The following is a 26,158-nucleotide window of genomic DNA, read 5'->3' on the forward strand; positions in this document are numbered from 1 at the left end:
GCAAGCCCGATGAAGCTCTTCAGCTGTCCTTGGCCCCGAGGGACAGGCCAGTCTCTCACAGCCCGCACCTTCTCGCCCATGGCGCCGATGCCATCGGCACCCAGCTCATGTCCGAAGAAGGTTACCTCTCGCCGCATGAAACTGCATTTGTCAGGGTGCAGTTTAAGGCCCGCTGCTCGAATCCTCTCCAGGACTCGACTCAGGGGCCCGAGGGCTGCTTCAAAAGAACGCCCATGTACCAGGATGTCGTCCAGGTATACCAGGCACTCTTGGCGGGGTATACCAGCCAGCACTTTGTCCATAAGCCGGACAAAAGTGGCGGGGGCATTGCAGAGTCCAAAACTAAGGACTTTGAATTGCCACAAGCCCCGGCCGGTACAGAAGGCGGATTTAGGGCGAGATTCAGGAGAAAGGGGTACTTGATAATATCCGCTTTTAAGGTCCAGAGTGGTGAACCACGAAGAGCCGGAAACTAGGTCCAGGGACTCATCAATACGGGGGAGGGGGTAAGAGTCCTTTGTGGTCACTTCGTTCAGCCGTCTGTAATCCACACAGAATCGCCAATCACCAGCCTTCTTTTTCGCGACCATGACCACAGGTGCGGCCCAGGGGCTCTCAGACGGCTCAATAAAGTCGGCCCGCAGCAGGTCATCTACGGCCTTGTCACATACCTGCTATCGAGCGAGGGGAATGCGGCGCGCGTGGCACTTGATGGGCCGCGCCAAGCCAGTGTCTATGACATGCTCTGCCAAGTGGGTTCTTCCCACTTCACTCTCATTCATTGCAAAGCTGCCCTGGAATTCCATCAGCAGCTGTTTCAGCTGCTCCTGTTGCTGTTTCTCCAAGTCCCCATACTCCTCCCTCCACACCCCTCCCCCCATGACCGGGGGTGATGGCTGCGGGTGGTGGGCCGTGGGTAGGGATGCCCAGGGCTGGCATCCCCGGGTAATACACAGCTCTGTCTCCCCCCTCATTGGCTGAAGGGAGACAGGGAGAGGGCAGGGGTAGTAACTAGGTGTGGTGTGAGGCAACAAGACTGTAGAGGCATGCGGTGAAACGGGCAGGGTCCCGGAAACTAGGGTACCCATGGCAACTGTAGGGCCCCCCGGGAAGTTAAGTGTACCCCTCCCCATGTCTAGCAGGCACCCAGTGACTTGGAGGAAGTCCAGCCCTAAGATGCAGCAGTCTTGCACGTCTGCCACCCAAACTAGATGGCGAACTCGCTTTCCCCCCACGCACAACCACAGGAACCCCTTCCCCACCATAGGAGCTAGCTGGCCCGTGACTGTGCGTAGCTGTACTGCTGTGGGCTCAAGTGGTGTACTGCTGGGCAGAACGTCCGGTCTTACCAGCGTTACCGATGACCCCGTGTCTACCAGGCCCACGGTAGGCACCCCCTGGACAGATACAGTGACATGGCAGGAGCCCCCACCTTTGGGCCCCCACCGTGTCCAGCCCACCGCCATAGGTGGCACACTGCTGTCATCTACTTCTGGGGGGGATGGAGTCCCTCCCCCCTGGCTGTGTCGCTGGGCTCCTCTGGGTGCTCGAAAGCGAGAAGAAGGAGCAGAAGGCGAGTCGTCGTCTGCTTCTGGGGGGGATGGAGCCCCTCCCCCCTGGCTGTGCTGTTGGGCTCCCTACCCCGCTTGACTAGCCTGGGCTGGCGAGTCAGGGTCCACGGTGGACGTAGGGGCCCGCATACCCCTGACTATGCGGGCCCGGCGCCGTTCCCCGGCTCACAACGAGTGGCAGGGCACTCCCTGCAAAAGTGTCCAGGTTGGCCACATTCCCAGCAGACCTGCATGGGGCGCGGGCCACGTTGACTTTGCAGAGTCACCGACCTCAGTAGTTCGGTAGTTTCTGTCGCCCAAGCCGGAGCCCCGTCACTAGACGTGTGTGACGATGCCGCCCTCACTGGATGGGGTTTCATTTCCAGTTCCCCGGCTGCAGCTGCACTCCCCAGCATCTCCCTCTCAACAGCAGCTTCCAGTGCCTCCTGCAGGGACCTCGGGTGCTGAAGCTGCACCTGCACGCGCAGGTCAGGAGGAGTAATGGCTCCAACAAACAGGTCAGTTGCGAGCTCATTCCTTGCATCAGCAGGCAGGTGACCATATGCACGGCGCACCTGGCCCTCAATGTCATTAGCGAGCCCCCGGAGAGGCTCGCCAGGCTTCCTGCAACTCCCTCTCAGTTCAGTTTTTAAAAGCGCCGGCTGAGACCATCTCCCAAACCTCCTCTTGAGTGCCCCCACCAGGGCTGCGTAGCACCGCTGTTGTTCAGAATCCAGCAGCAGGAGGCACGAAAGAGCCTCTCCCTCCAGACACAAAGCCAATTGTAACGCTTTGTCCCTTGCTTCCCACCTTCTAGCGTCCGCCAAAAGTTCAAATTGAGCGTGGAACGCCTCCCAATCTGATCCACCGGCAAATTTTGGCGTCTTCACTGAGGCAGCAGACGGTGGGGAGGGGGCGCGCTGTGCGGGGAAGCTGTGGGCGGCGGCGGCAGCGGCGACATCTTTACATCCCCACGGGACGACGAGCCGCTCGTGTGCGAGCAGGAGGGCGGCTGTTCGACGGTCACCCGCTCCAAAACAGCGTCATCCCGCTCCACTTTAAACTTATGCTCACCGTAGCTAAACATGCTAAACGCTTGCGGTCCTAACTAACTCACAGACTGCAGCTAACTGGCTAATGCGCGGTACGCAGCGTGTCCTTACCGCGACAAAGTCTCTTTCGAAAAACGCCGGTTTTACTTCTGACACCAGTGTAATATTCCCAGGAACGTAGGCTCATAGACTTATTCGTTTGTCTCGTATTTATTGTAATAAGATGCAAAGTAACCGCACAACAGCTCCAATGTGCGTCTCCCCTCTTTCCCGGCAAAACTCGAACTAACACTTCCTGTCAACAACGTCACTTCCCTAACTTCCCCGGAAGTCCCGCCCCCCAGCCAAAGCCATTGGCTAACACCCCGTAGCTAGCCGCTACAATACCTTTTAACGCATTTATCGGCCGATAATATTTTCTTTTTTTTCTATGTTTTAGTGTCTTACTGTATATGGAAAAAAACAGTACTAAAATGGATTTTCCGGTAAAAAAAACTCAGTCGGCGGAATTGAACCGTAAAATCTATTGTTAATTTTACAGTCTACAATTTGATTGATAATTTGTTTTGAAATCATAAGTCAAGCAGATATTTGAATTACGACTCCATTATAGCAATGTTAGAACTTTTTTCTTTACAATACTAGAAAATGTATTGGGTTTTTTTTTCTCCCTTGAACTTGTAGGAGTGCAACTTTCTGGACTTCTTCTGGTAGGATTGCAACTCTATTTTAGTAAACTTGCGATTTTTGCTTTTCTCCAGGTATTCGACTGCCATTATCAGGATAACGAGGTCAAATACGTCCATAATGGCTGTCCCCTGTTAACGGAGGACACAGTTAAACTTCAGCTGTACAGGTATCCTGTATTCCTAGAGTTTGAGGTCAAACCCTATGAAGCATCATTTTGTGGTTTCATTGTTAGTTTTAGCCTTGGCTCTGTTTTGCCCAATCAGGTTTACTGACACCGACACATACATGGAAGTGTTTTATCTTCATGTTGACATTGTGGAACCTGAATGCAGCATCATGAAGCTGGGGCCCAAAACTCTAGAGGTTTCTGCTAATGGGATATCGGACGGTCTGGATGGAAACGTGGTCTCTTTCCACTACGAGAGAAGGGCTAGCTTGGAGTGTACGATCTATATTGACACTCCAAACACCCACTTGCCGGCACACGGACGACTCGTTAGCTCCACGCCACAGGACCGTGTGAAGCAACGGGACAACCTGACCAGCGACATCCACGTAAAGAGACAACGAGGTAATCGTGACAGGGCAACTTTTTTTTGGTACTTTTACATACATTTTATTCTGACTTTATTCTCAAAATACTGCAATGAAAAAAACAAACATTCTCAGTACTTTATTTATTTCGTAAGATTAACATGTTTTCCTCATAATGTTATGATCAATCCGCTCAATACTACGGTTTAGTTTGGGTATTCAATCGATATTCAAATATGTCCAGTTAAAGAACAATTTCTGAACAAAGGTGGGCGGGGTTTGGTGGTGGGGGGGGGGTGTATAATGTAGCCCGGAAGAGTTAGGGCTGCATAGGATTCTGGGTATTTGTTCTGTTGTGTTTATGTTGTGTTACGGTGCAGATGTTCCCCCGAAATGTGTTTGTCATTCTTGTTTGGTGTGGGTTCACAGTGTGGCGCATTATTAGCAAGAGTGTTAAAGTTGTTTTATATGGTCACCGTCAGTGTGACCTGTGTGGCTGTTAACCAAGTATGCCTTGCTGTCACTTGTGTGACTTAGCAGAAGCCTCATACATCCTGTGGCTGGACCAGCACACTATTTGTGCAGGTTGTAGAGGGCGCTAAATGTCGTGCCATCACGGCACGCTCGAGAAAATAGTTGCCCTGAAATTATTCATAGTCTCCCGAAAAAATTGGGAGGGTTGGCAAGTATGACTCTGTCAAGGACCATTCATGTAAAACTCGCGGGCCGCGGTAACATTACATTTTCATATTAAGGTGCGGGCCGCGTGTCTGAGACCCTTAGTTTATACATAGCACAAAGCAAAAAAAAAAACTTTGTATGTAGTGTTATTTCATTTTAAATTTCAACAGAGTTTTGTGGCTCCCATTGTCTTCTTTAATTTGTGAAACTGGTCAGAATAGCTCTTTGAGTGGTAAAGGTTGCCGACCCCTGTCCTAGGAGCTATGTTGTCCGGGGGGCTTTATGCCCTCTGGTAAGGTCTCCCAAGACAAACTGGTCCTAGGTGAGGGATCAGACAAAGAGCAGCTCGAAGACCTCCATGATAAACAAAAACGAAGGACCCAGATTTCCCTCGCCCAGACGCGGGTCTCCGGGGCCCCCCTCTGGAGCCAGGCCCGGAGGTGGGGCACGATGGCGAGCGCCTGGTGGCCAAGCCTGTCCCCATGGGGCCCGGCCGGGCACAGCCCGAAGAGGCAACGTGGGTCCCCCCTCCAATGGACTCACAACCCATAGCAGGCGCCATAGATGTCGGGTGCAATGTGAGCTGGGCGGTAGCCGAAGGCAGGGCAGTTGGCGGTCCGATCCTCGGCTACAGAAGCTAGCTCTTGGGACGTGGAACGTCACCTCGCTGGGGGGGAAGGAGCCTGAGCTAGTGCACGAGGTGGAGAAGTTCCGGCTAGATATAGTCGGACTCACTTCGACGCACAGCAAGGGTTCTGGAACCAGTTCTCTCGAGAGGGGCTGGACTCTCTTCCACTCTGGCGTTACCAGCAATACGGTAATAAACGAAAACAAAGCCGGCAAGATCCCCAGCCCCGACAACCACCACGCGCACGGGCTGTCACAAACCACAACAGCTTCCACCCACTCGCACCGGACCCAGCAGTCACGGGCGTCTTCACAACAGATAAACGGCAGCAGAAACAACGGTTGCAATACCTCTGACAACCAGCTCCTTCGGATCAAATCAAAACAACCGAAAGGCCAGGACTGACAACCACACAACAACAAATCCATGGAGACCAGCCAGCACCAGTCCAGCAGTCAGCCCAAAAGCCAACACGCAAACAAGAGACATCAACATCAACCCACCAAGAAACTCCACTCCTGAATCCAAACCTGCACAAACACAGCACCAAACACCCTGACTATTTTCTTGTACTAGTACTAATCTAGTCTTCTCCTTTCATCAACATTTTTTCTCAGTACTCACAAGACTTGTTGTTCTTTTCTTTTCTTTCCCAGAACATTTAAAAAGCGTGTCGTCATGCGGCTTGGAAGACTGCCTTGAGAACGTACAGATCGTGGAGTTCGTCAAAATTTCCTGCGATGACTTCTTGGTGATGGGGCTGAAATATCAGCACATGGACCCTCCTTCTCCTGACAGAGATTACGTCGTCTTCAGGCTTGACCTCAAGGACACAAGGAGCGAAAACATATATAAGGCAAACATTTTGACTTTTTTGCTAATACGGCTTTATGTCAGTATAAATAATATCAGAACAAAATTGGGGGAGAAAAAGTCATCATGTTAACAGAGTTTCTAAAAGAAGGAAAACACTTTCACGATCACATGAGATTACAACTCGGAGTAGCAGTGGGCCCCAGAGGCAAGGTGTGCAGACCCACCGGTGTGTGGACACGCCCTGGCATCCGCCAACCACTGCCCCACCTATGGGTCAAATAGTCGTCATCCCCCCTGCCCCCCACCCGCTGCCTTGTGGTACCTTTGGGAGAGGGAAAGGCTATGGGAGTAAACCCAGAAAGAAAATCAGGAGTGGAGCCCCGGCGGATGGGTGTCATTGCTGCCAGCAGCTCCTGCAGCCAAGTCAATGCCAGATGTATTGCCTTGCTTTCCTCGTGGCCACATCGTCACGGCCGAGAGGGGGATCTTGATGACTGGGCAACCCAGGATCTCCATACTTTCTGCCCAGGCATGCGCCACGGAGAGGTCACTCAGGCCTCCCCTCTAAAGGGAAGAAACAACACTGAATCTGGCAGTCTTATGTTCCACCCGATTGGTGGCAGCTACGACGGTGGGAGGAAGAACTCCCCCAGGCGTAACCCATCGTCACTACTGACGGACGGATGCCTATAATAATATTAGGGGTGTGCATCTCTGGGAAGAGACCCTGCGCCAAGTGGAGGAGTTCAAGTACCTCGGAGTCTTGTTCACGAGTGAGGGAAGAGTGGATCGTGAGATCGACAGGCGGATCGGTGCGGCGTCTTCAGTAATGCGGACACTGTATCGATCCGTTGTGGTGAAGAAGGAGCTGAGCCGGAAGGCAAAGCTCTCAATTTACCGGTCGATCTACGTTCCCATCCTCACCTATGGTCATGAGCTTTGGGTTATGACCGAAAGGACAAGATCACGGGTACAAGCGGCCGAAATGAGTTTCCTCCGCCGGGTGGCAGGGCTCTCCCTTAGAGATAGGGTGAGAAGCTCTGTCATCCGGGGGGAGATCAAAGTAAAGCCGCTGCTCCTCCACATTGAGAGGAGCCAGATGAGGTGGTTCGGGCATCTGGTCAGGATGCCACCCGAACGCCTCCCTAGGGAGGTGTTTAGGGCACGTCCAACCGGTAGGAGGCCACAGGGAAGACCCAGGACACGTTGGGAAGACTATGTCTCCCGGCTGGCCTGGGAACGCCTCGGAACCCCCCGGGAAGAGCTGGACGAAGTGGCTGGGGAGAGGAAAGTCTGGGCTTCCCTGCTTAGGCTGCTTCCCCGCGACCCGACCTCGGATAAGCGGAAGGAGATGGAGGGTGTGCATCTCTACCTTAAATGGCAATCCGATATGCATCTAGATACATGGGTTACAATAAGATTCACTAAAAATGCTTTTTTAGCTTTGTTGTAGCAAGCTACTTTTGCCGTGTAGCTTGTCTCTGGGGATACTAACAAAGACACTCGTAAACGTACAAATATACTTAGAAAAACTCCAACAGACATCACACAAGGGACGGTTTAGTAAGTAAGAATTGTTTTAGTTATACTGTAAAACTCACAAACTTTGCTTGGAGTGATGAATGAAGAATCCATACGATGTTTCTTACTGTGTTGGGATTTCATTTGTATTTACAAAACCCAAAACCAGTGAAGTTGGCACGTTGTGTAATTCGTAAATAAAAAGAGAATACAATGATTTGCAAATCCATGCCAGGCTCTTCCATGGGTACAACAGTGCTTTATTGGCAGGATTGTGCAAAAGTCTTTTTGTGCTTTTCAGCAATCGTCTTTAGTCTCAATCGAGCACACGAATGGTTTCTCTCGCTCTCGTTCTCGTTCGTGCTCGTGCTTCACCAACCGCCATCAACAACTCTCCCCTCTCCTTCCCGACTGTTGCCTTTAACAGAGCGACAGGTGATCAGACAAACACTGACAGCTGGGTCATCTACGCACCTGTCGCTGATCTCGAAGCCGGTCCTGGCACACCACGCTTCGCTGCAGGTCCGCAGCCCCCCTCCCGCCCCCCAAATCCTTTTCAACTTATATTCAATTGAATAGACTGCAAAGACAATATATTTAATGTTCCAACTGAGAAACAAAATTTTGTTTCGCAAATAATCATTAACTTAGAATTTAATGGCAGCAACACATTCCAAAAAAGTTGTCACAGGAGCATTTTTACCACTGTGTTACATGGCCTTTCCTTTTAACAACACTCAATAAACATTTGGGAACTGAGGAGACCAACTTTTGAAGCTTTTAGGTGGAATTATTTCGCATACAAGCAGGCCAGCCTAGTACCCGCACTCTTTTATTACGAAGCCACGTTGTTGGAACACGTGCAGAATGTGGCTTGCCATTGTCTTGCTGAAATAAGCAGGGGCGTCCATGAAATACGTTGCTTGGATGGCAACATATGTTGCTCCAAAACCTGTATGTACCTTTCAGCATTAATGGTGCCTTCACAGATGTGTAAGTTACCCATACCTTGGGCTATAATACACCCCCATACCATCACAGATGCTGGCTTTTCAACTTTGCGCCTAGAACAGTCCGGATGGTTCTTTTCCTCTTTGGTCCGGAGGACACGACGTCCACAGTTTCCATAAACAATTTCAAATGTGGACTCGTCAGACCACAGAACACTTTTCCACTTTGTATCAGTCCATCTTAGATGAGCTCGGGCCCAGCAAAACCGGAGGTGTTTCTGGGTGTTGTTAATAAATGGACTTCGCTTTGCATAGTAGAATTTTAACTTGCACTTACAGATATATCAACGAACTGTAGTTACTGACAGTGGTTTTCTCAAGTGTTCCTGAGCCCATGTGGTGATATCCTTTACACGCTGATGTCGCTTTTTGATGCAGTACCGCCTGAGGGATCCAAGGTCACGGGCATTCAATGTTACGTGCAGTGATTTCTCCAGATTCTCTGAACCCTTTGATGATATTACGGACCGTAGATGGTGAAATCCCTAAATTCCTTGCAATAGCTCGTTGAGAAATGTTGTTCTTAAACTGTTCAACAATTTGCTCACGCATTTGTTGACAAAGTGGTGACCCTCGCCCCATCCTTTTTTGTGAATGACTGAGCATTTCATGGAAGCTGGTTTAATACCCAATCATGGCACCCACCTGTTCCCAATTAGCCTGTTCACCTGTGGGATGTTCCAAATAAGTGTTTGATGAGCATTCCTCAACTTTGCCACTTTTTAGAAACATGTTGCAGGCATCAAATTCCAAATGAGCTAATATTTGCAAAAAATAACAAAGTTGACCACTTTGAACATTAAATATCTTGTATTTGCAGTCCTTTCAATTGAATATAAGTTGAAAAGGATTTGCAAATCATTGTATTTTGGTTTTATTTACCATTTACACAACGTGCCGACTTCACATTATATGAATTAAAAAAACATGACGTTGTTTTTTTCTCCCCTCTAAAGTCCGAACAGATCTGGATTCCAGTTCGGATTAATGGCGCATTGGCTAACCGACCCCCGGCAGCGTCGTTAATGCCAACATTCATCCTGGAGGTGGACCAGTTTGTCCTCACCCCGTTGTCTACAACCACGTTGGATGCCCATGACGATGAAACGCCGAAGGAGCGTTTGATTTTCAACATCACCGAGCTTTCGCCAACGGGTGGTTTCATCGCTCACTTGTCGGACCACACTCGTCCGATCAACTCCTTCACGGGGTTGGATCTGAGTGACATGCTCATCGGCTATCAGCCCCCGAACTCCTCGCATAGCCGGCATAGAAACTACGAGGTCTTCACAAAATCTACTGAAAACACTGTAAAACAAAATCGATAAATATTTAATGTTATGCATTTTCCCGTACAGATGGAAATGGAAGTGCATGATTTTTTCTTCGAGAAGAGCCCACCGATAAAGGTTCACTTGTCTGTGCGGACCGCCGACACCAATGCGCCGAAAGTCTCTTGGAACATGGGTATTGGCAGTTTTTGTGTTATTCGATTTCATATCCAAGTGGCAATATTTTTTGGGAAAAAAAGTCTTAAGTAAAAATAATGATAAACAAAATTATACAAATAGAATACTAAAAATAATATAATGCAAAACAGTGCCGCAAAGACAAATATATTTTTTGTTGATCCCTACAAAAGTTCAAGGTTTGAGCTTTTTACTGGCCATTTATGCATAAAGTTATTGTCCAGGCACATTGTAATTCTTGTGCGGAGTTCATAAAAGCAAACGTTGTGAAAAATACAATGAATTGCAAATTATTTTCAACCTATATTCAATTGAATAGACTGCAAAGACAAGATACTTTGAACTGGTAAACTTTGTTATTTTTTTCAAATATTATCTCATTTGGAATTTGATGCCTGCAAAATGTTTTAAAAAAGCTGGCACAAAAGACTGAGAAAGTGGAGTAATGCTCATCAAACACTTATTTGGAACATCCTCCAGGTGAACAGGCTAACTGGGAACAGGTGGGTGCCATGATTGGTTATAAAAGCAGCTTCCATGAAATGCTCAGTCATTCACAAACAAGGATGGGGCGAGGGTCAACACTTTGTGAACAAATATGTGAGCAAATTGTTTAAGAACAACATTTCTCAACCAGCTATTGCAAGGAATTTGTCAAGGTGTGTTGTTGACGAACCCCAAGATGCAGAGATGGCAGCAGGCTTGGTACAAGAAAACATGGTTTTAATGTTCAAAAACAAGAAAAGGAAAACATGAACCAGAAACCAGGAAGCAGGAACAGGAGTCAGGATCCAGGGAATAGCTTAACGCACACAGCTAGCAGCGACAGCATACAGCAAACAACGACACGACAGGTCATAAAGACAAACAGAGGAAAAACTCAAAACATAACTAAACTGTCAGTGACAAACCTGACAGTAGCCCCCCTTCCCACAACGGATACCAGACGTTCTAGGAACCCCCCCCCCAAAAAAACAGTCCAAAGTCACGGGAGGGTGGAGGGAGGACAAGGAGGTGGGCCACCAGACCAAGTGTCCCCGCAACCAGCGGGGAAGAGTTAGGTGGCGACGGCGAGTTGAACGCCGCCGCAATTGGCGAGGCGGCTCGACCGCCGGCGTGGGAGGACCCACCGGAGACGATGGTGGCGCCCTCTGCTGGCCCACCGGAGACGATGGTGGTGGCGCCCTGTGCTGGCCCACCGGAGACGATGGTGGTGGCGCCCTCTGCTGGCCCACCGGAGACAATGGTGGTGGCGCCCTCTGCTGGCCCACCGGAGACGATGGTGGTGGCGCCCTCTGCTGGCCCACCGGAGACGATGATGGTGGCGCCGTCTGCTGCTGGCCCACCGGGGAGGATGATGGTGGCGCCGTCTGCTGCTGGCCCACCGGAGAGGAGGAAGGTGGCGCCCTCTTATGTCAAGGTGTGTTGTTGATGAACCCCAAGATGCAGAGATGGCAGCAGGCTTGGTACAAGAAAACATGGTTTTAATGTTCAAAAACAAGAAAAGGAAAACACGAACCGGAAACCAGGAAGCAGGAACAGGAGTCAGGATCCAGGGAATAGCTTAACGCACACAGCTAGCAACGACAGCATACAGCATACAACGACACGACAGGTAATAAAGACAAACAGAGGAAATACTCAAAACATAACTAAACTGTCAGTGACAAACCTGACAGAATTTAGGGATTTCACCATCTACGGTCCGTAATATCATCAAAAGGTTCAGAAAATCTGGAGAAATCACCGCACGTAAGCAGCAAGGCTGAAAACCAACATTAAATGCCCGTGACTTTCGATCCCTCAAGCGGTACTGCATCAAAAAGCGACATTAGTGTGTAAAGGATATCACCACATGGGCTCAGGAACAGTTCAGAAAACCACTGTCAGTAACTACAGTTTGTCGCAACATCTGTAACAAAAAAATTGTCCAACAGTTTAAAAACAACATTTCTCAATGAGCTATTGCAAGGAAATTAGGGATTTCACCATCTAAGGTCCGTAATATCATCAAAAGGTTCAGAAAAAACCTGCAGAAATCACTGCATGTAACGGCAATGCCCGTGGCAGGCGGTACTGCATCAAAAAGCGACATCGGTGTGTTGAAAAGGATTTGCAAATCATTGTATTCTGTTTTTATTTATGAATTACACAATGTGCCAACTTCACTTGTTTTGGGTTTTGTATCTGGTATATCATAAAAAGCAACATAGTAAAAAAGTACAACAATATAAAATGTTCAGGCACTGTACATACAGATGGGATAAGCACACAGTTTCAAATAAAAATACTAAAAACAAATGTGAAGGAGCAAATGGAATTGTGTATGTTCCACAAAAAAACATTGCACATTGGTCGCAGGGGCGTATGCCAAATGCATATGTGGAAGTCGATTCCTAGCAGTTCCACTGAAGACACGGCACAAGAGACAAGCGTGCAGTTTTTAACAAAGGTTTTAATACTCAAATTGTTTCAACAAAGTTCCTCTCCCACAGAACGTGACTTTTCAGTCACGTCCGTATCCTCTCTCTCTCTCTGCTCCCGGCCGCTTACTGTTAAAGACAACACATGATTAGACAACTCGTTCCACCTGGGAATATTAATCACCTGCTAGCTGTGTCTCGCCGTCAGCACTGCCACGCCCCCGTCTGATGGTGCTCTGTCTTCAGAACCATGGACAGAGGCGGTGACATTTGCTCCTGCAGGCGCGCTGGTCACACTCTCCCTCCACAGCATATTAGAAAAAAATATACAAAGAGATCATGCGCAAAAACAGATACCTCAATGTTTCTTGTTTTTAGTAACTGAATGTTTTTTTGTGGAGCTTTTCATGTGGGTTGCTATGAAATCCTTTCTAACAACCAAAATGATAGTCAAAAAAATTTTTTTTAATGCACATTTCCACCAAAAAAGGGAAATTTGATAACTTTGTTCAAATTTTGCAACACAAACAGATACCGTATTTTACAGATCATAGTGCACACCAGATTATAAGGGGCACAGTCGGTGAATGGTCTATGTTCTATCTTTTTTCATATATAAGGCGCACCAGATTATAAGGCGCACAGTCGGTGAATGGTCTATGTTCTATCTTTTTTCATATATAAGGCGCACCAGATTATAAATCGCACAGTCGGTGAATGGTCTATGTTCTATCTTTTTTCATATATAAGGCGCACCAGATTATAAGGGGCACAGTCGGTGAATGGTCTATGTTCTATCTTTTTTCATATATAAGGCGCACCAGATTATAAGGCGCACAGTCGGTGAATGGTCTATGTTCTATCTTTTTTCATATATAAAGCGCACCAGATTATACGGCGCACAGTCGGTGAATGGTCTATGTTCTATCTTTTTTCATATATAAGGCGCACTAGATTATAAGGCGCACAGTCGGTGAATGGTCTATGGTCTATCTTTTTTCATATATAAGGCGCACCAGATTATAAAACGCACAGTCGGTGAATGGTCTATGTTCTATCTTTTTTCATATATAAGGCGCACAAGATTATAAGGCGCACAGTCGGTGAATGGTTTATGTTCTATCTTTTTTCATATATAAGGCGCACCAGATTATAAGGCGCACAGTCGGTGAATGGTCTATGTTCTATCTTTTTTCATATATAAGGTGCACCAGATTATAGGGCACATTAAAGAAGTCATGTTATTAATATTTTTTTTCTAAATGTAAAACACTTCCTTGTGGTCTACATAACATGCAATGGTGGTTCTTTGGTCAAAATTTTGCATAGATGATGTTTTACAGATCATCTTCAAGCCGCTTTCTGACAGTCGTTTTGTAGGCGGTCTTATTTACGTGGCTCACCTTCAGCAGCGCCTTCTCCCCGTCATCTTTGTCGTAGCGGTGTAGCGTGCAAGGACAGGAGTGGAAGAAGTGTCAAAAGATGGAGCTAACTGTTTTAATGACATTTAAACTTTACTTAAATCAATAACGGAGCAGAATCGGTGAAAAACCGTCCGACCAGAACTCTCTAAAAACTTAAGTTCCTTGGGTGAATAATGTAAACTCACTACACCGGTATGTTTTAGTGCTTTCATGGCAAGTTTACTGACAGATATAAGTAAGAACTTTACACTTGATATTAGAAATGGCAACAGCGGAGGATGAATGTCCCATAACAAGAAGACAGAGAAAAATAAGAAGCTTATCGACTACGGTGTCGCCACTGACTACAAATTCTCAGGACTTATGCAGATCCCAAATACAGATCAGCAGGTACCAGAAGGTAAGAAAAGTTGCTTTTGTATAATAATGAGAATCAAAACGCCAGATAATATGTCTTACCTTATAGACATACCATAATAATACTCGTATGTTGAAGCACAGTACAATCCATCAAGCGGTGCGGCTTCATAGCTTACCAAAGTCGTAATAAAACATTTTGATAGATTTTTGAGCGCCATGTGTACAATTCTATATTTTCAATGGAACATATAAAATGTTGGTGTTGTTTACTTGAGTCATATTGCAGTCTATACGTATCTCTTATGTGTGACTGCCATCTACTGATCACACTTATTATTACACCATGTACCACATAAAATAGATTTGAGGTCGGTAAGCAAAACCAGAATTATTCCGTATATTAGGCACACTGTCGAGTTTTGAGAAAAAAATTTTTTTTAAGTGCGCCTATAGTCCGGAAAATACGGTAACTCTCAGAGAGAGACGTGTATGTTGACTTAATTTAAAATCAAACATTAACCCTGGATTTCCTCCCAACGACCCAAAAGCTGTGTTACGACTTTATTCCCGTAACTTTACAAAATGTTTTGTTATTGTATTTTTCCAAATTTTCATAAGAAACTATATCATTATTTTTATATTGTTATGACTTTGATCTCGTAACATTTTGAAAATAATGTACAATTACTCTTGCAGGTCTCAGCCTGTTGGAGGGTCAGTCTCGCCGGATAACGTGGGAGCAGCTGCAGATTGTGGACAATGACAACATAGACGCTGTCCGTATCATTGTGGTGGGCGGCCTTCTACATGGGAGGCTGACTGTTCGAGGTAAGATCGCATTGGGTACACGGCATTGTTGGAAATTAGACAATGTTGTTGGATTCTATTGGTCTTTTTTCCAGTGACACATCACAGACTTTGTTGAATTTAATCATAATACAGCTCACGAGTGTGTATATTTTATGCACTCACACCAAGTCTGGGATATGCTCCTAATTGGGCTACGGATGGCCTCCTTGAGGGATTTGTCCCTCCAAAGTTGGATCAGAATAAGCTCCTATGGTGGAGTAGATGCAACTTTACATTGTTTCTAAGAGGTACTTCGTTAGATTCAGGTCTGGGATCAGTTGACACACTACAACACCTTGTCTGGAAGTAACCCAGAGAGCAGCTTGTTCTGTAACCTAACAGTAGTCTCTGTACCTCTGGCACATACATGGGCAACTGGCAGCCCGCAGACCATATAGGCTCTGAGTAACCTGGCCCTTGGATTAATTTCCAATTTAAGAAAGATTCTAAGAAATATAGATGAAAATGATTGTAATTAGGCGGAGGGTGTTCATAATCTTGTATGCTCCTGTGTTGAGAAGCCAGCTAGCAACATTGGCTCCCAAAATGTTCTGCTTGCAACAAATCCAGCTCTGCATCATGGCAACTCAGACCATAAAAGCTGTGGATTTGTTAGCTTTTAGTATATAACTTCCTTTAATTATGAGAACCGTTTAAAGGAAGTCAAGTTAGTGACTTTGTTGATATCCATCCATCCATCCATCTTCTTCCGCTTATTCGAGGTTGGGTCGTGGGATCCAGCAGCATAAGTAGGGAAGCACAGACTTCCCTCTCTCCAGCCACTTTGTCCAGCTCCTCCCGAGGCATCCCGAGGCGTTCCCAGGCCAGCCGGAAGATATAGTCTTCCCAACGTGTCCTGGGTCTTCCCCGTGACCTCCTACCGGTCGTACGTGCCCTAAACACCTCCCTAGGGAGAGGGGCGTTCGGGTGGCATCCTGACCAGATGCCCGAACCACCTCATCTAGCTCCTCTCGATGTGGAGGAGCAGCGGCTTTACTTTGAGCTCCCCCTGGATGACAGAGCTTCTCACCCTATCTCTAAGGGAGAGCCCCGCCACCCGGCGGAGGAAACTCATTTCGGCCGCTTGTACCCGTGATCTTGTCCTTTCGGTCATAACCCAAAGCTCATGACCATAGGTGAAGATGGGAACGTAGATCGACCTGTAAATTGAGAGCTTTGCCTTCTGGCTCAGCTCCTTCTTCACCACAACGGATCGATACAGGGTCCGCATTACTGAAGATCTCCCCAGCCACTTCGTCCAGCTCCTCTCGAGGCATCCCGAGGCGTTCCCAGGCCAGCCGGGAGACATAGTCTTTCCAACGTGTCCTGGGTCTTCCCCGTGGCTTCCTACCGGTCGTACGTGCCCTAAACATCTCCCTAGGGAGGCGTTTGGGTGGCATCCTGACCAGATGCCCGAACCACCTCATCTAGCTCCTCTCGATGTGGAGGAGCAGCGGCTTTACTTTGAGCTCCTCCCGGATGGTAGAGCTTCTCACCCTATCTCTAAGGGAGAGCCCCGCCACCCGACAGAGGAAACTCATTTCGGACGCTTGTACCGGTGATCTTGTCCTTTCGGTCATAACCCAAAGCTCATGACCATAGGTGAGGATGGGAACGTAGATCGACCTGTAAATTGAGAGCTTTGCCTTCTGGCTCAGCTCCTTCTTCACCACAACGGATCGATACAGGGTCCGCATTACTGAAGATCTCCCCAGCCACTTCGTCCAGCTCCTCCCGAGGCATCCCGAGGCGTTCCCAGGCCAGCCGGGAGACATAGTCTTCCCAACGTGTCCTGGGTCTTCCCCGTTGCTTCCTACCGGTCGTACGTGCCCTAAACACCTCCCTAGGGAGGCGTTCGGGTGGCATCCTGACCAGATGCCCGAACCACCTCATCTAGCTCCTCTCGATGTGGAGGAGCAGCGGCTTTACTTTGAGCTCCTCCCGGATGGCAGAGCTTCTCACCCTCTCTCTAGGGGAGAGCCCCGCCACCCGACAGAGGAAACTCATTTCGGCCGCTTGTACCCGTGATCTTGTCCTTTCGGTCATAACCCAAAGTTCATGACCATAAGTGAGGATGAGACGTAGATCGACCTGTAAATTGAGAGCTTTGCCTTTTGGCTCAGCTCCTTCTTCACCACAACGGATCAATACAGCGTCCGCATTACTGAAGATGCCGTATCGATCCGCCTGTCGATCTCACGATCCACTCTTCCCTTACTCGTGAACAAGGTATTTGAACTCCTCCACATGGGGCAAGGTCTTCTCCCCAACCCGGAGTTGGCACTTCACCCTTTTCTGGGCGAGAACCATGGAATCAGTCTTGGAGTCTCCCGGAGATTCTCATCCCAGTCACTTCACACTCAGCCTGAATCCTGAATTTCCCCATTGCGGTACTAATAAAGGCCTCTCTTCTATCTGTAGGCAGAAAGGGCTTCATGTTTACCGTCAGTGACATAAAAGCCGGCGTCGTTTGCTATAACCACGACGACAGCGACTCCACCAGCGATTTCATTGTGTTCCGCATCACTGATGGTCATCACCACACCCGTCACAAGTTTCCTGTTAAGATTCTCCCGAAAGACGACAGCCCTCCGTTCCTTGTGGCCAACGTCCTGCTGGAGGCGTTGGAGGGTCAGATTGTCCTGCTGAAAGGCTCCTCCATTCAAGCGTCCGATATGGACTCCAGCGATGACTACATCCTTTTTAATATAACCATGCACCCACAGGCGGGGGAGATCATGAAGATACCAGGACCGGGGCTAACAGGTCAGGCACAAATTTAACTACACTAAAAATATTATTAGGAAAGATGTTGAAGTGAATTAATTAACTCTTATTATGTTCTAGATATGGTGAATGTTTATATTGAACTTGGGGAAAGCGAACCACCAGGTTCAAGTAAATAGTTAGTTGAACATTCGCATGTGGACTGGAATTAGCTCTCTCACGAGAAGAGGCAATAAAACCAGGCTTCGGAATGCAAAAGTTATAGCTCTATTCTGGAGTAAGGATTCCATGTTTATCTTAACCGTCAGCCTACAAGTTATGGTATACATCTGTTGTCTTCCCAGTCACTACACACGAACATCTCCTTATATGGTCAGGTTTGTCCTGTCCTGACTTAGCACACACCCAGACAGAGAAATAAGGAATATATAACTGATGGTTCGGCTCCTCCAGTCCTTCATTTTTCGACCGGAGTTCCTCCAGGTACTGCAGACCTGTTTAATGACGCATGCTTGTACAAACCCCGTTTCCATATGAGTTGGGAAATTGTGTTAGATGTATGGAATACAATGATTTGCAAATACTTTTCAACCCACATTCAATTGAATGCACTACAAAGACAACATATTTGATGTTCAAACTCATAAACTTTTTTTTTTTTTTTTTGCAAATAATAATTAACTTAGAATTTCATGGCTGCAACACGTGTAGTTGGGAAAGAGCATGTTCACCATTGTGTTACATGGCCTTTCCTTTTAACAACACTCAGTAAACGTTTGGGAACTGAGGAGACACATTTTTTTAAAGCTTCTCAGGTGGAATTCTTTCCCATTCTTGCTTGATGTACAGCTTAAGTTGTTCAACAGTCCGGGGGTCTCCGTTGTGGTATTTTAGGCTTCATAATGCGCCACACATTTTCAATGGGAGACAGGTCTGGACTACAGGCAGGCCAGTCTAGTACCCGCACTCTTTTACTATGAAGCCACGTTGATGTAACACGTGGCTTGGCATGGTCTTGCTGAAATAAGCAGGGGCGTCCATGGTAACGTTGCTTGGATGGCAACATATGTTGCTCCAAAACCTGTATGTACCTTTCAGCATTAATGGCGCCTTCACAGATGTGTAAGTTACCCATGTCTTGGGCACTAATACACCCCCATACCATCCCAGATGCTGGCTTTTCAATTATACGCCTATAACAATCCGGATGGTTCTTTTCCTCTTTGGTCCGGAGGACACAACGTCCACAGTTTCCAAACAAAATTTGAAATGTGGACTCGTCAGACCACAGAACACTTTTCCACTTTGTATCAGTCCATCTTAGATGAGCTCAGGCCCAGCGGAGCCGACGGCGTTTCTGGGTGTTGTTGATAAACGGTTTTCGCCTTGCATAGGAGAGTTTTAACTTGCACTTACAGATGTAGCGACCAACTGTAGTTACTGACAGTGGGTTTCTGAAGTGTTCCTGAGCCCATGTGGTGATATCATTTACACACTGATGTCGCTTGTTGATGCAGTACAGCCTGAGGGATCGAAGGTCACGGGCTTAGCTGCTTACGTGCACTGATTTCTCCAGATTCTCTGAAACCTTTGATGATATTACGGACCGTAGATGGTGAAATCCCTAAGTTCCTTGCAACAGCTGGTTGAGAAAGGTTTTTCTTAAACTGTTCAAAAATTTGCTAACGTATTTGTTGACAAAGTGGTGACCCTCGCCCCATCCTTGTTTGTGAATGACTGAGCATTTCATGGAATCTACTTTTATACCCAATCATGGCACCTACCTGTTCCCAATTTGCCTGTTCACCTGTGGGATGTTCCAAATAAGTGTTTGATGAGCATTCCTCAACTTTATCAGTATTTATTGCCACCTTTCCCAACTTCTTTGTCACGTGTTGCTGGCATCAAATTCAAAAGTTAATGATTATTTGCAACATCAGTTTGAACATCAAATATGTTGTCTTTGTAGCATATTCAACTGAATATGGGTTGAAAATCATTCGCAAATCATTGTATTCCGTTTATATTTGCATCTAACACAATTTCCCAACTCATATGGAAACGGGGTTTGTAATAAAGCAACTTTTTGTTCAGCTAAGCGTACCCGACATCTCTTTTGATCCAGCCGCACTGCCGTGTCGCCCTCCTGCCTGGTAGAGGGTGACAAGACCAGAAATACCTTTCAACGTCTTTGACTATTCAAACTTTGTTCTTCACAATATTTTTCTCAACATTTTATATGGTATTTGCCCCACAATTGTAATTTAAGAACTCCCTAAAAATTGAATTTTTCATGATATTATGATACCGGATCATATGAAAAATATGAAAAAAATAAAAGAAAAAATGGATACCTATTGAGTGACTTTAATTTTCTCTGTTGATATCATCCAGGTTACAATGTCAGCAAATTTCTCCAGAGGGACCTCTCTCAGTCTATGATTTATTACCGACACACAGGAAATGAGATGCTCGATGACTCGTTTGAAGTGGTCCTATCCGATATCCAGGATCCCCCAAACTTGTCAGAACCTCAGGTATGTATCGCAGTCGAAAATGCTAAGCACGAATAAAGAGAAACAGGAAATGTGTTGGAAATTCATGAGAAAAATTGCAATGATAAGATAATACAATGACAATTTCAACACTAGTTCATAAAAATGGGCTGATTTAAAAAATCAATGCTGACTTGATGCTACATAGATGTAGACGTTGAATTTGCAGAAGGAGCCAGTTCCATAGTTTAGGCCTGCAAACTTAGGTTTTTTTTTTCTAATCCTAGGGAAACGTAAAAGAGACTGGTCCTGATACTGAAATCGGAGGACTAATGCAAGCACAGGGACGATGTGATTGTAGCACAGACAATGAGCTGCATTTAGGACCAGTTTTAGTCCATGCATAGGGGACTGGTCAAGGCCAACATAAAAATAATTGTAATAGTTATGCATGAGAAAAAGAAGCATATTCAAGACCCTTTGAAAAAATGTTTGTTTCACCTTAGCAAGACTTCTGAACTGGAAAAAGCTTCCTTTAATCACTGAGCTGATATGTTTAACACATTTAAAAGACCTGTAAATATACGAATACTGAGAAAAATGTAAACTTATGATGAAGGACATTGTAGTTATGAGAATACAATAGAGAGTTGAACAAGAAAAAAAAAAAAGAAAAAGTTCATAATAAATGAGAAATACGAGAAAATACAAACCCTGTTTCCATATGAGTTGGGAAATTGTGTTAGATGTAAATATAAACGGAATACAATGATTTGCAAATCATTTTCAACCCATATTCAGTTGAATATGCTACAAAGACAACATATTTGATGTTCAAACTCATATATATATATTTTTGTTTTGCAAATAATAATTAACTTGGAATTTCATGGCTGCAACACGTGCCAAAGTAGTTGGGAAAGGGCATGTTCACCACTGTCCTTTTAACAACACTCAGTAAACATTTGGGAACTGAGTAGACACATTTTTTAAGCTTCTCAGGTGTAATTCTTTCCCATTCTTGCTTGATGTACAGCTTAAGTTGTTCAACAGTCCTGGGGTCTCCGTTGTGGTATTTTAGGCTTCATAATGCGCCACACATTTTCAATGGGAGACAGGTCTGGACTACAGACAGGCCTGTCTAGTACCCACACTCTTTTACTATGAAGCCACGTTGATGTAACACGTGGCTTGGCATTGTCTTGCTGAAATAAGCAGGGGTGTCCATGGTAACGTTGCTTGGATGGCAACATATGTTGCTCCAAAACCTGTATGTACCTTTCAGCATTAATGGTGCCTTCACAGATGTGTAAGTTACCCATGTCTTGGGCACTAAAACACCCCCATACCATCACAGATGCTGGCTTTTCAACTTTGCGCCTATAACAATCCGGATGGTTCTTTTCCTCTTTGGTCCGGAGGACACGACGTCCACAGTTTTCAAAAACAATTTGAAATGTGGACTCGTCAGACCACAGAACACTTTTACACTTTGTATCAGTCCATCTTAGATGAGCTCAGGCCCAGCGAAGCCGACGGCGTTTCTGGGTGTTGTTGATAAACGGTTTTCGCCTTGCATAGGAGAGTTTTAACTTGCACTTACAGATGTAGCGACCAACTGTAGTTACTAACAGTGGGTTTCTGAAGTGTTCCTGAGCCCATGTGGTGATATCCTTTACACACTGATGTCGGTTTTTGATGCAGTACCGCCTGAGGTATCGAAGGTCATGGGCATTGCCGCTTACGTGCAGTGATTTCTCCAGATTCTCTGAACTTTTTGATGATATTACGGACCGTAGATGGTGAAATCCCTAAATTCCTTGCAATAGCTGGTTGAGAAAGGTTTTTTCTTAAACTGTTCAACAATTTGCTCACGCATTTGTTGACAAAGTGGTGACCCTCGCCCCATCCTTGTTTGTGAATGACTGAGCATTTCATGGAATCTACTTTTATACCCAATCATGGCACCAACCAGTTCCCAATTAGCCTGCACACCCTGTGGGATGTTCCAAATAAGTGTTTGATGAACATTCCTCAACTTTATCAGTATTTATTGCCACCTTTCCCAACTTCTTTGTCACGTGTTGCTGGCATCAAATTCTAAAGTTAATGATTATTTGCAAAAAAAAAAAAGTTTATCAATTTGAACATCAAATATGTTGTTTTTGTAGCATATTCAACTGAATATGGGTTGAAAATGATTTGCAAATCATTATATTCCGTTTATATTTACATCGAACACAATTTCCCAACTCATATGGAAACGGGGTTTGTAAGTTGTAGTTGTAGTACAGTAGTGTAATTTTGGGAAAAGGATTATTAATCTTTTGAGGACAAACAAATGTGAAAAGAGATATGAGAAAATGTGTCAAATGACGAGAAAAAACAGTTGTAACGATACACGAATAAAGTCGTAACTGGAAAATAGTACAATTCTAGTGAAAGTGTTGTATATTTGATGGTCGTATGATGGGTGATGAGCCAAGAAGACGCCAACGAGGAATGGCCGAACAAAAAGCTTTATTTGTTTCAGCGAGCCTCAGACTGGAACTGCAGCTTCCAGGAGAAAGAGTATGGGCCTGATTACTCCTCTGATGTCCTCTTGGACCACTGTGCCTAAACTGTGTCTTACACGAAGACCCACACTCTATGTAACTCTAGCCTTGGAGCCTTTGTTGTTTGGCCAGTCAATCTTTCCCTGACATTATTCCTCTGATCAGTTTGAGTAAGGTGACCTCCGACCCTGATCCTCTACTCCTACCTGTGAGGGCTTCCTACCAGAGGTTGCTAATGTCTTTACACTTCTTCCTCTCTAGAGTCCTTGTGATGGATATGTGCACTTTTGAAGCTATCTAAGGGCATATTTCCTTAGTAGAATAATCCTCTAAAGGATTCTGTGACCAAATACAAACAGATGCTAGTTCACGATCATATAAGAAAATGGTACACGGTATAATTTACCACATTAGTAAAAGCATGCACTCGTGCTGTTGATCTGGCCTAGCAAACACTTCCTTCAGTCTGGCTTAAATAGGATTAAACCTAGCTATTACTTCTTGGTTACTACCTGCTTATCAACTCTCTATCACATCTTCATCCTCATCCTCTGCATTTGTCGCATTTTTCTCTAGGTTAGCAATGTTCAGCTGTTGCAGTGTGGCGACCCATTAGCGTCCTGTCCTGTTTGGACGGATTGACTTTAAACACAGCACGGTGAAAGAGGGGTTAGTGCATCTGCCTCACAATACGAAGGTCCTGAGTAGTCTGGGGTTCAATCCCGGGCTCGGGATCTTTCTGTGTGGAGTTTGCATGTTCTCCCCGTGACTGCGTGGGTTCCCTCCGGGTACTCCGGCTTCCTCCCACCACCAAAGACATGCACCTGGGGATAGGTTGATTGGCAACACTAAATTGGCCCTAGTGTGTGAATGTGAGTGTGAATGTTGTCTGTCTATCTGTGTTGGCCCTGTGATGAGGTGGCGACTTGTCCAGGGTGTACCCCGCCTTCCGCCCGATTGTAGCTGAGATAGGCTCCAGCACCCCCTGCGACCCCGAAGGGAATAAGCGGTAAAATTTGGATGGATGGATGGAATCCTGAAATGCTGTTACTAATTTACAGGATAGAAAGTAACAGGAATGTACTCTTTATCCCATGCTTACATCTCATTGTGCAACATGTGAATGTTTCAAGCAGAACTAAATGGGATCTCTGAAAGGGGTAACATTTATTTTCAAGGCAGGACCCCCACTTAGAAATACGATACTAGTACACAGCTCATGAAAGACTAGACATTTTGTTATTTTCATTGGATGGATGGATGGACTTTAAACACATCTCGTTTTAAGTGCAATGACAAATAAAGCATCTTGTATCATGCTAGTGAGCATCAGCAGTCGTAACTCGTCTTTTTCGAGGACTTAGTTTCTCGCCAGTTGGTATTCAACCAATGATGTCAGCAAACAGATCTAGGGTTGTCATGATCCGTGACCTGGATCATGTTTTGTTTAGTCATGTACTGTTAGTTTTGGACTCTATCAGTTCCGGTTTTGTGCACTCCTGGGTTTGTTTTGGTCACAATGGGTACTGATTGGTTTCACCTGCTTCTGGTTAGTGTTCGGCACGTTCACCTGCTGCCGGGCACTAATCAGAGAGCTGTTTATTCACATTGCTCGCCACACTCTGTCTGGCTTCGTTGTTTGCTGTATGCAACAGGCACCTAGGGTTATTTCTTGTTTCTATGTTTCTTGATTTATGTCGCAAAGTTTGTACCTTAGCTTCACGTGCGATCAGCACGCTTCCTGTTTCTTTGTATGGTGTATGATTTATGAGGAATAAATAATTTCCTTACCTACACGCTTCGTCCGGAGTGATCCGTCTGCATCCCGAGAGAACGAACCCCGACCCCCACGTGACAAGGGTTTTAGTCGAGTTTAAGAAAGTGCGAAACCTTTCAATCAATGCTCAGCTCTTTTAATTCCACCCTTCCTAACAGGAAGTTACATCAATAAAACTATCCCAGTAAAAGATGTTGTAATATATTCATGACAACGTTCCTGGTGAGTGAAGGGTTGGGCCAGTGACACGGTGCTGTGTAGTGCTTTCTAAATGAAAGGTTCCTACGCCTATAGTTCCTTTTTACTCTGCTTTTCTGTCTCAGTAATGGCGCTTTGTCTTTTTTTCTTGGTGAACTTTATGATGATGATGATGATGTATCGATGTTGTTGACATGTGCCAACGCCGCTGTAAGACAAAACGGCGATTCCTGAAGAGATGCTTGGAAAGCTACTTAAAGATGATCTGTAAAACATAATCTATGCAACACTTTCACAAAGGAATCACCAAAACATGTTATGTAGACCACAAGATAGTGTTTTAAATTGACAAAAAAAAATCATAATATGACCCCTTTAATGCGCCTTTTGTATGAAAAAAGACCTGAATACACCCGTTCATCGCCAGTGTGCCCTATAATCAGGTGCGCCCTATGGTCCGAAAAATACGGTAATTTTTGGGAACACTCACAATAAAATCATTATTCTCTCTGAAAATACTATCTTTGAAAAGAGCAGTCTGGTTTGGTGGCTGCAGGATTAGGTCTCTGCTTTTTGCAGATGTTGTGGTCCTGATGGCTTCATCTGGCCAGCTCTCACTGGATCAGTTTGCAGCCGAGTGTGAAGCGACTGGGATGGGAATCAGCACCTCCAAGTCCGAGTCCATGGTTCTCGCCCGGAAAAGGGTGGAGTGCCATCTCCGGGTTGGGGAGGAGATCTTGCCCCAAGTGGAGGAGTTCAAGTACCTCGGAGTCTTGTTCACGAGTGAGGGAAGAGTGGATCGTGAGATCGACAGGCGGATCGGTGCGTCGGTGCGGCGTCTTCAGTAATGCGGACGCTGTATCGGTCCGTTGTGGTGAAGAAGGAGCTGAGCCGGAAGGCAAAGCTCTCAATTTACCGGTCGATCTACGTTCCCATCCTCACCTATGGTCATGAGCTTTGGGTTATGACCGAAAGGACAAGATCACGGGTACAAGCGGCCGAAATGAGCTTCCTCTGCCGGGTGGTGGGGCTCTCCCTTAGAGATAGGGTGAGAAACTCTGTCATCCGGGTTGGGGAGGAGATCTTGCCCCAAGTGGAGGAGTTCAAGTACCTCGGAGTCTTGTTCACGAGTGAGGGAAGAGTGCATCGTGAGATCAACAGGCGGATCGGTGCGGCGTCTTCAGTAATGCGGACGCTGTATCGGTCCGTTGTGGTGAAGAAGGAGCTGAGCCGGAAGGCAAAGCTCTCAATTTACCGGTCGATCTACGTTCCCATCCTCACCTATGGTAATGAGCTTTGGGTTATGACCGAAAGGACAAGATCACGGGTACAAGCGGCCGAAATGAGCTTCTTCTGTCGGGTGGTGGGGCTCTCCCTTAGAGATAGGGTGAGAAGCTCT

The 26,158-nt window shown here is 46.1% G+C and overlaps 1 protein-coding gene across 1 annotated transcript in view; it reads left to right on the forward strand.

Annotated features, from left to right (window-relative positions):
• The window catches only part of frem1a (Fras1 related extracellular matrix 1a), a 76,831-nt gene that overhangs the window by 8,933 nt on the left and 41,740 nt on the right, over positions 1–26,158 (forward strand). Inside the window, exons 2-9 of the mRNA XM_061959148.1 lie at positions 3,364–3,458; positions 3,556–3,863; positions 5,792–5,991; positions 9,439–9,765; positions 9,841–9,949; positions 14,855–14,986; positions 17,429–17,773; positions 20,129–20,271. Of these exons, the coding sequence (XP_061815132.1) occupies positions 3,364–3,458; positions 3,556–3,863; positions 5,792–5,991; positions 9,439–9,765; positions 9,841–9,949; positions 14,855–14,986; positions 17,429–17,773; positions 20,129–20,271 (1,659 nt within the window). The remainder of the gene's footprint in view (positions 1–3,363; positions 3,459–3,555; positions 3,864–5,791; positions 5,992–9,438; positions 9,766–9,840; positions 9,950–14,854; positions 14,987–17,428; positions 17,774–20,128; positions 20,272–26,158) is intronic.

This window comes from Nerophis lumbriciformis, linkage group LG05 (genome assembly GCF_033978685.3).
Source record: "Nerophis lumbriciformis linkage group LG05, RoL_Nlum_v2.1, whole genome shotgun sequence".
Lineage (NCBI taxonomy): Eukaryota > Metazoa > Chordata > Actinopteri > Syngnathiformes > Syngnathidae > Nerophis > Nerophis lumbriciformis.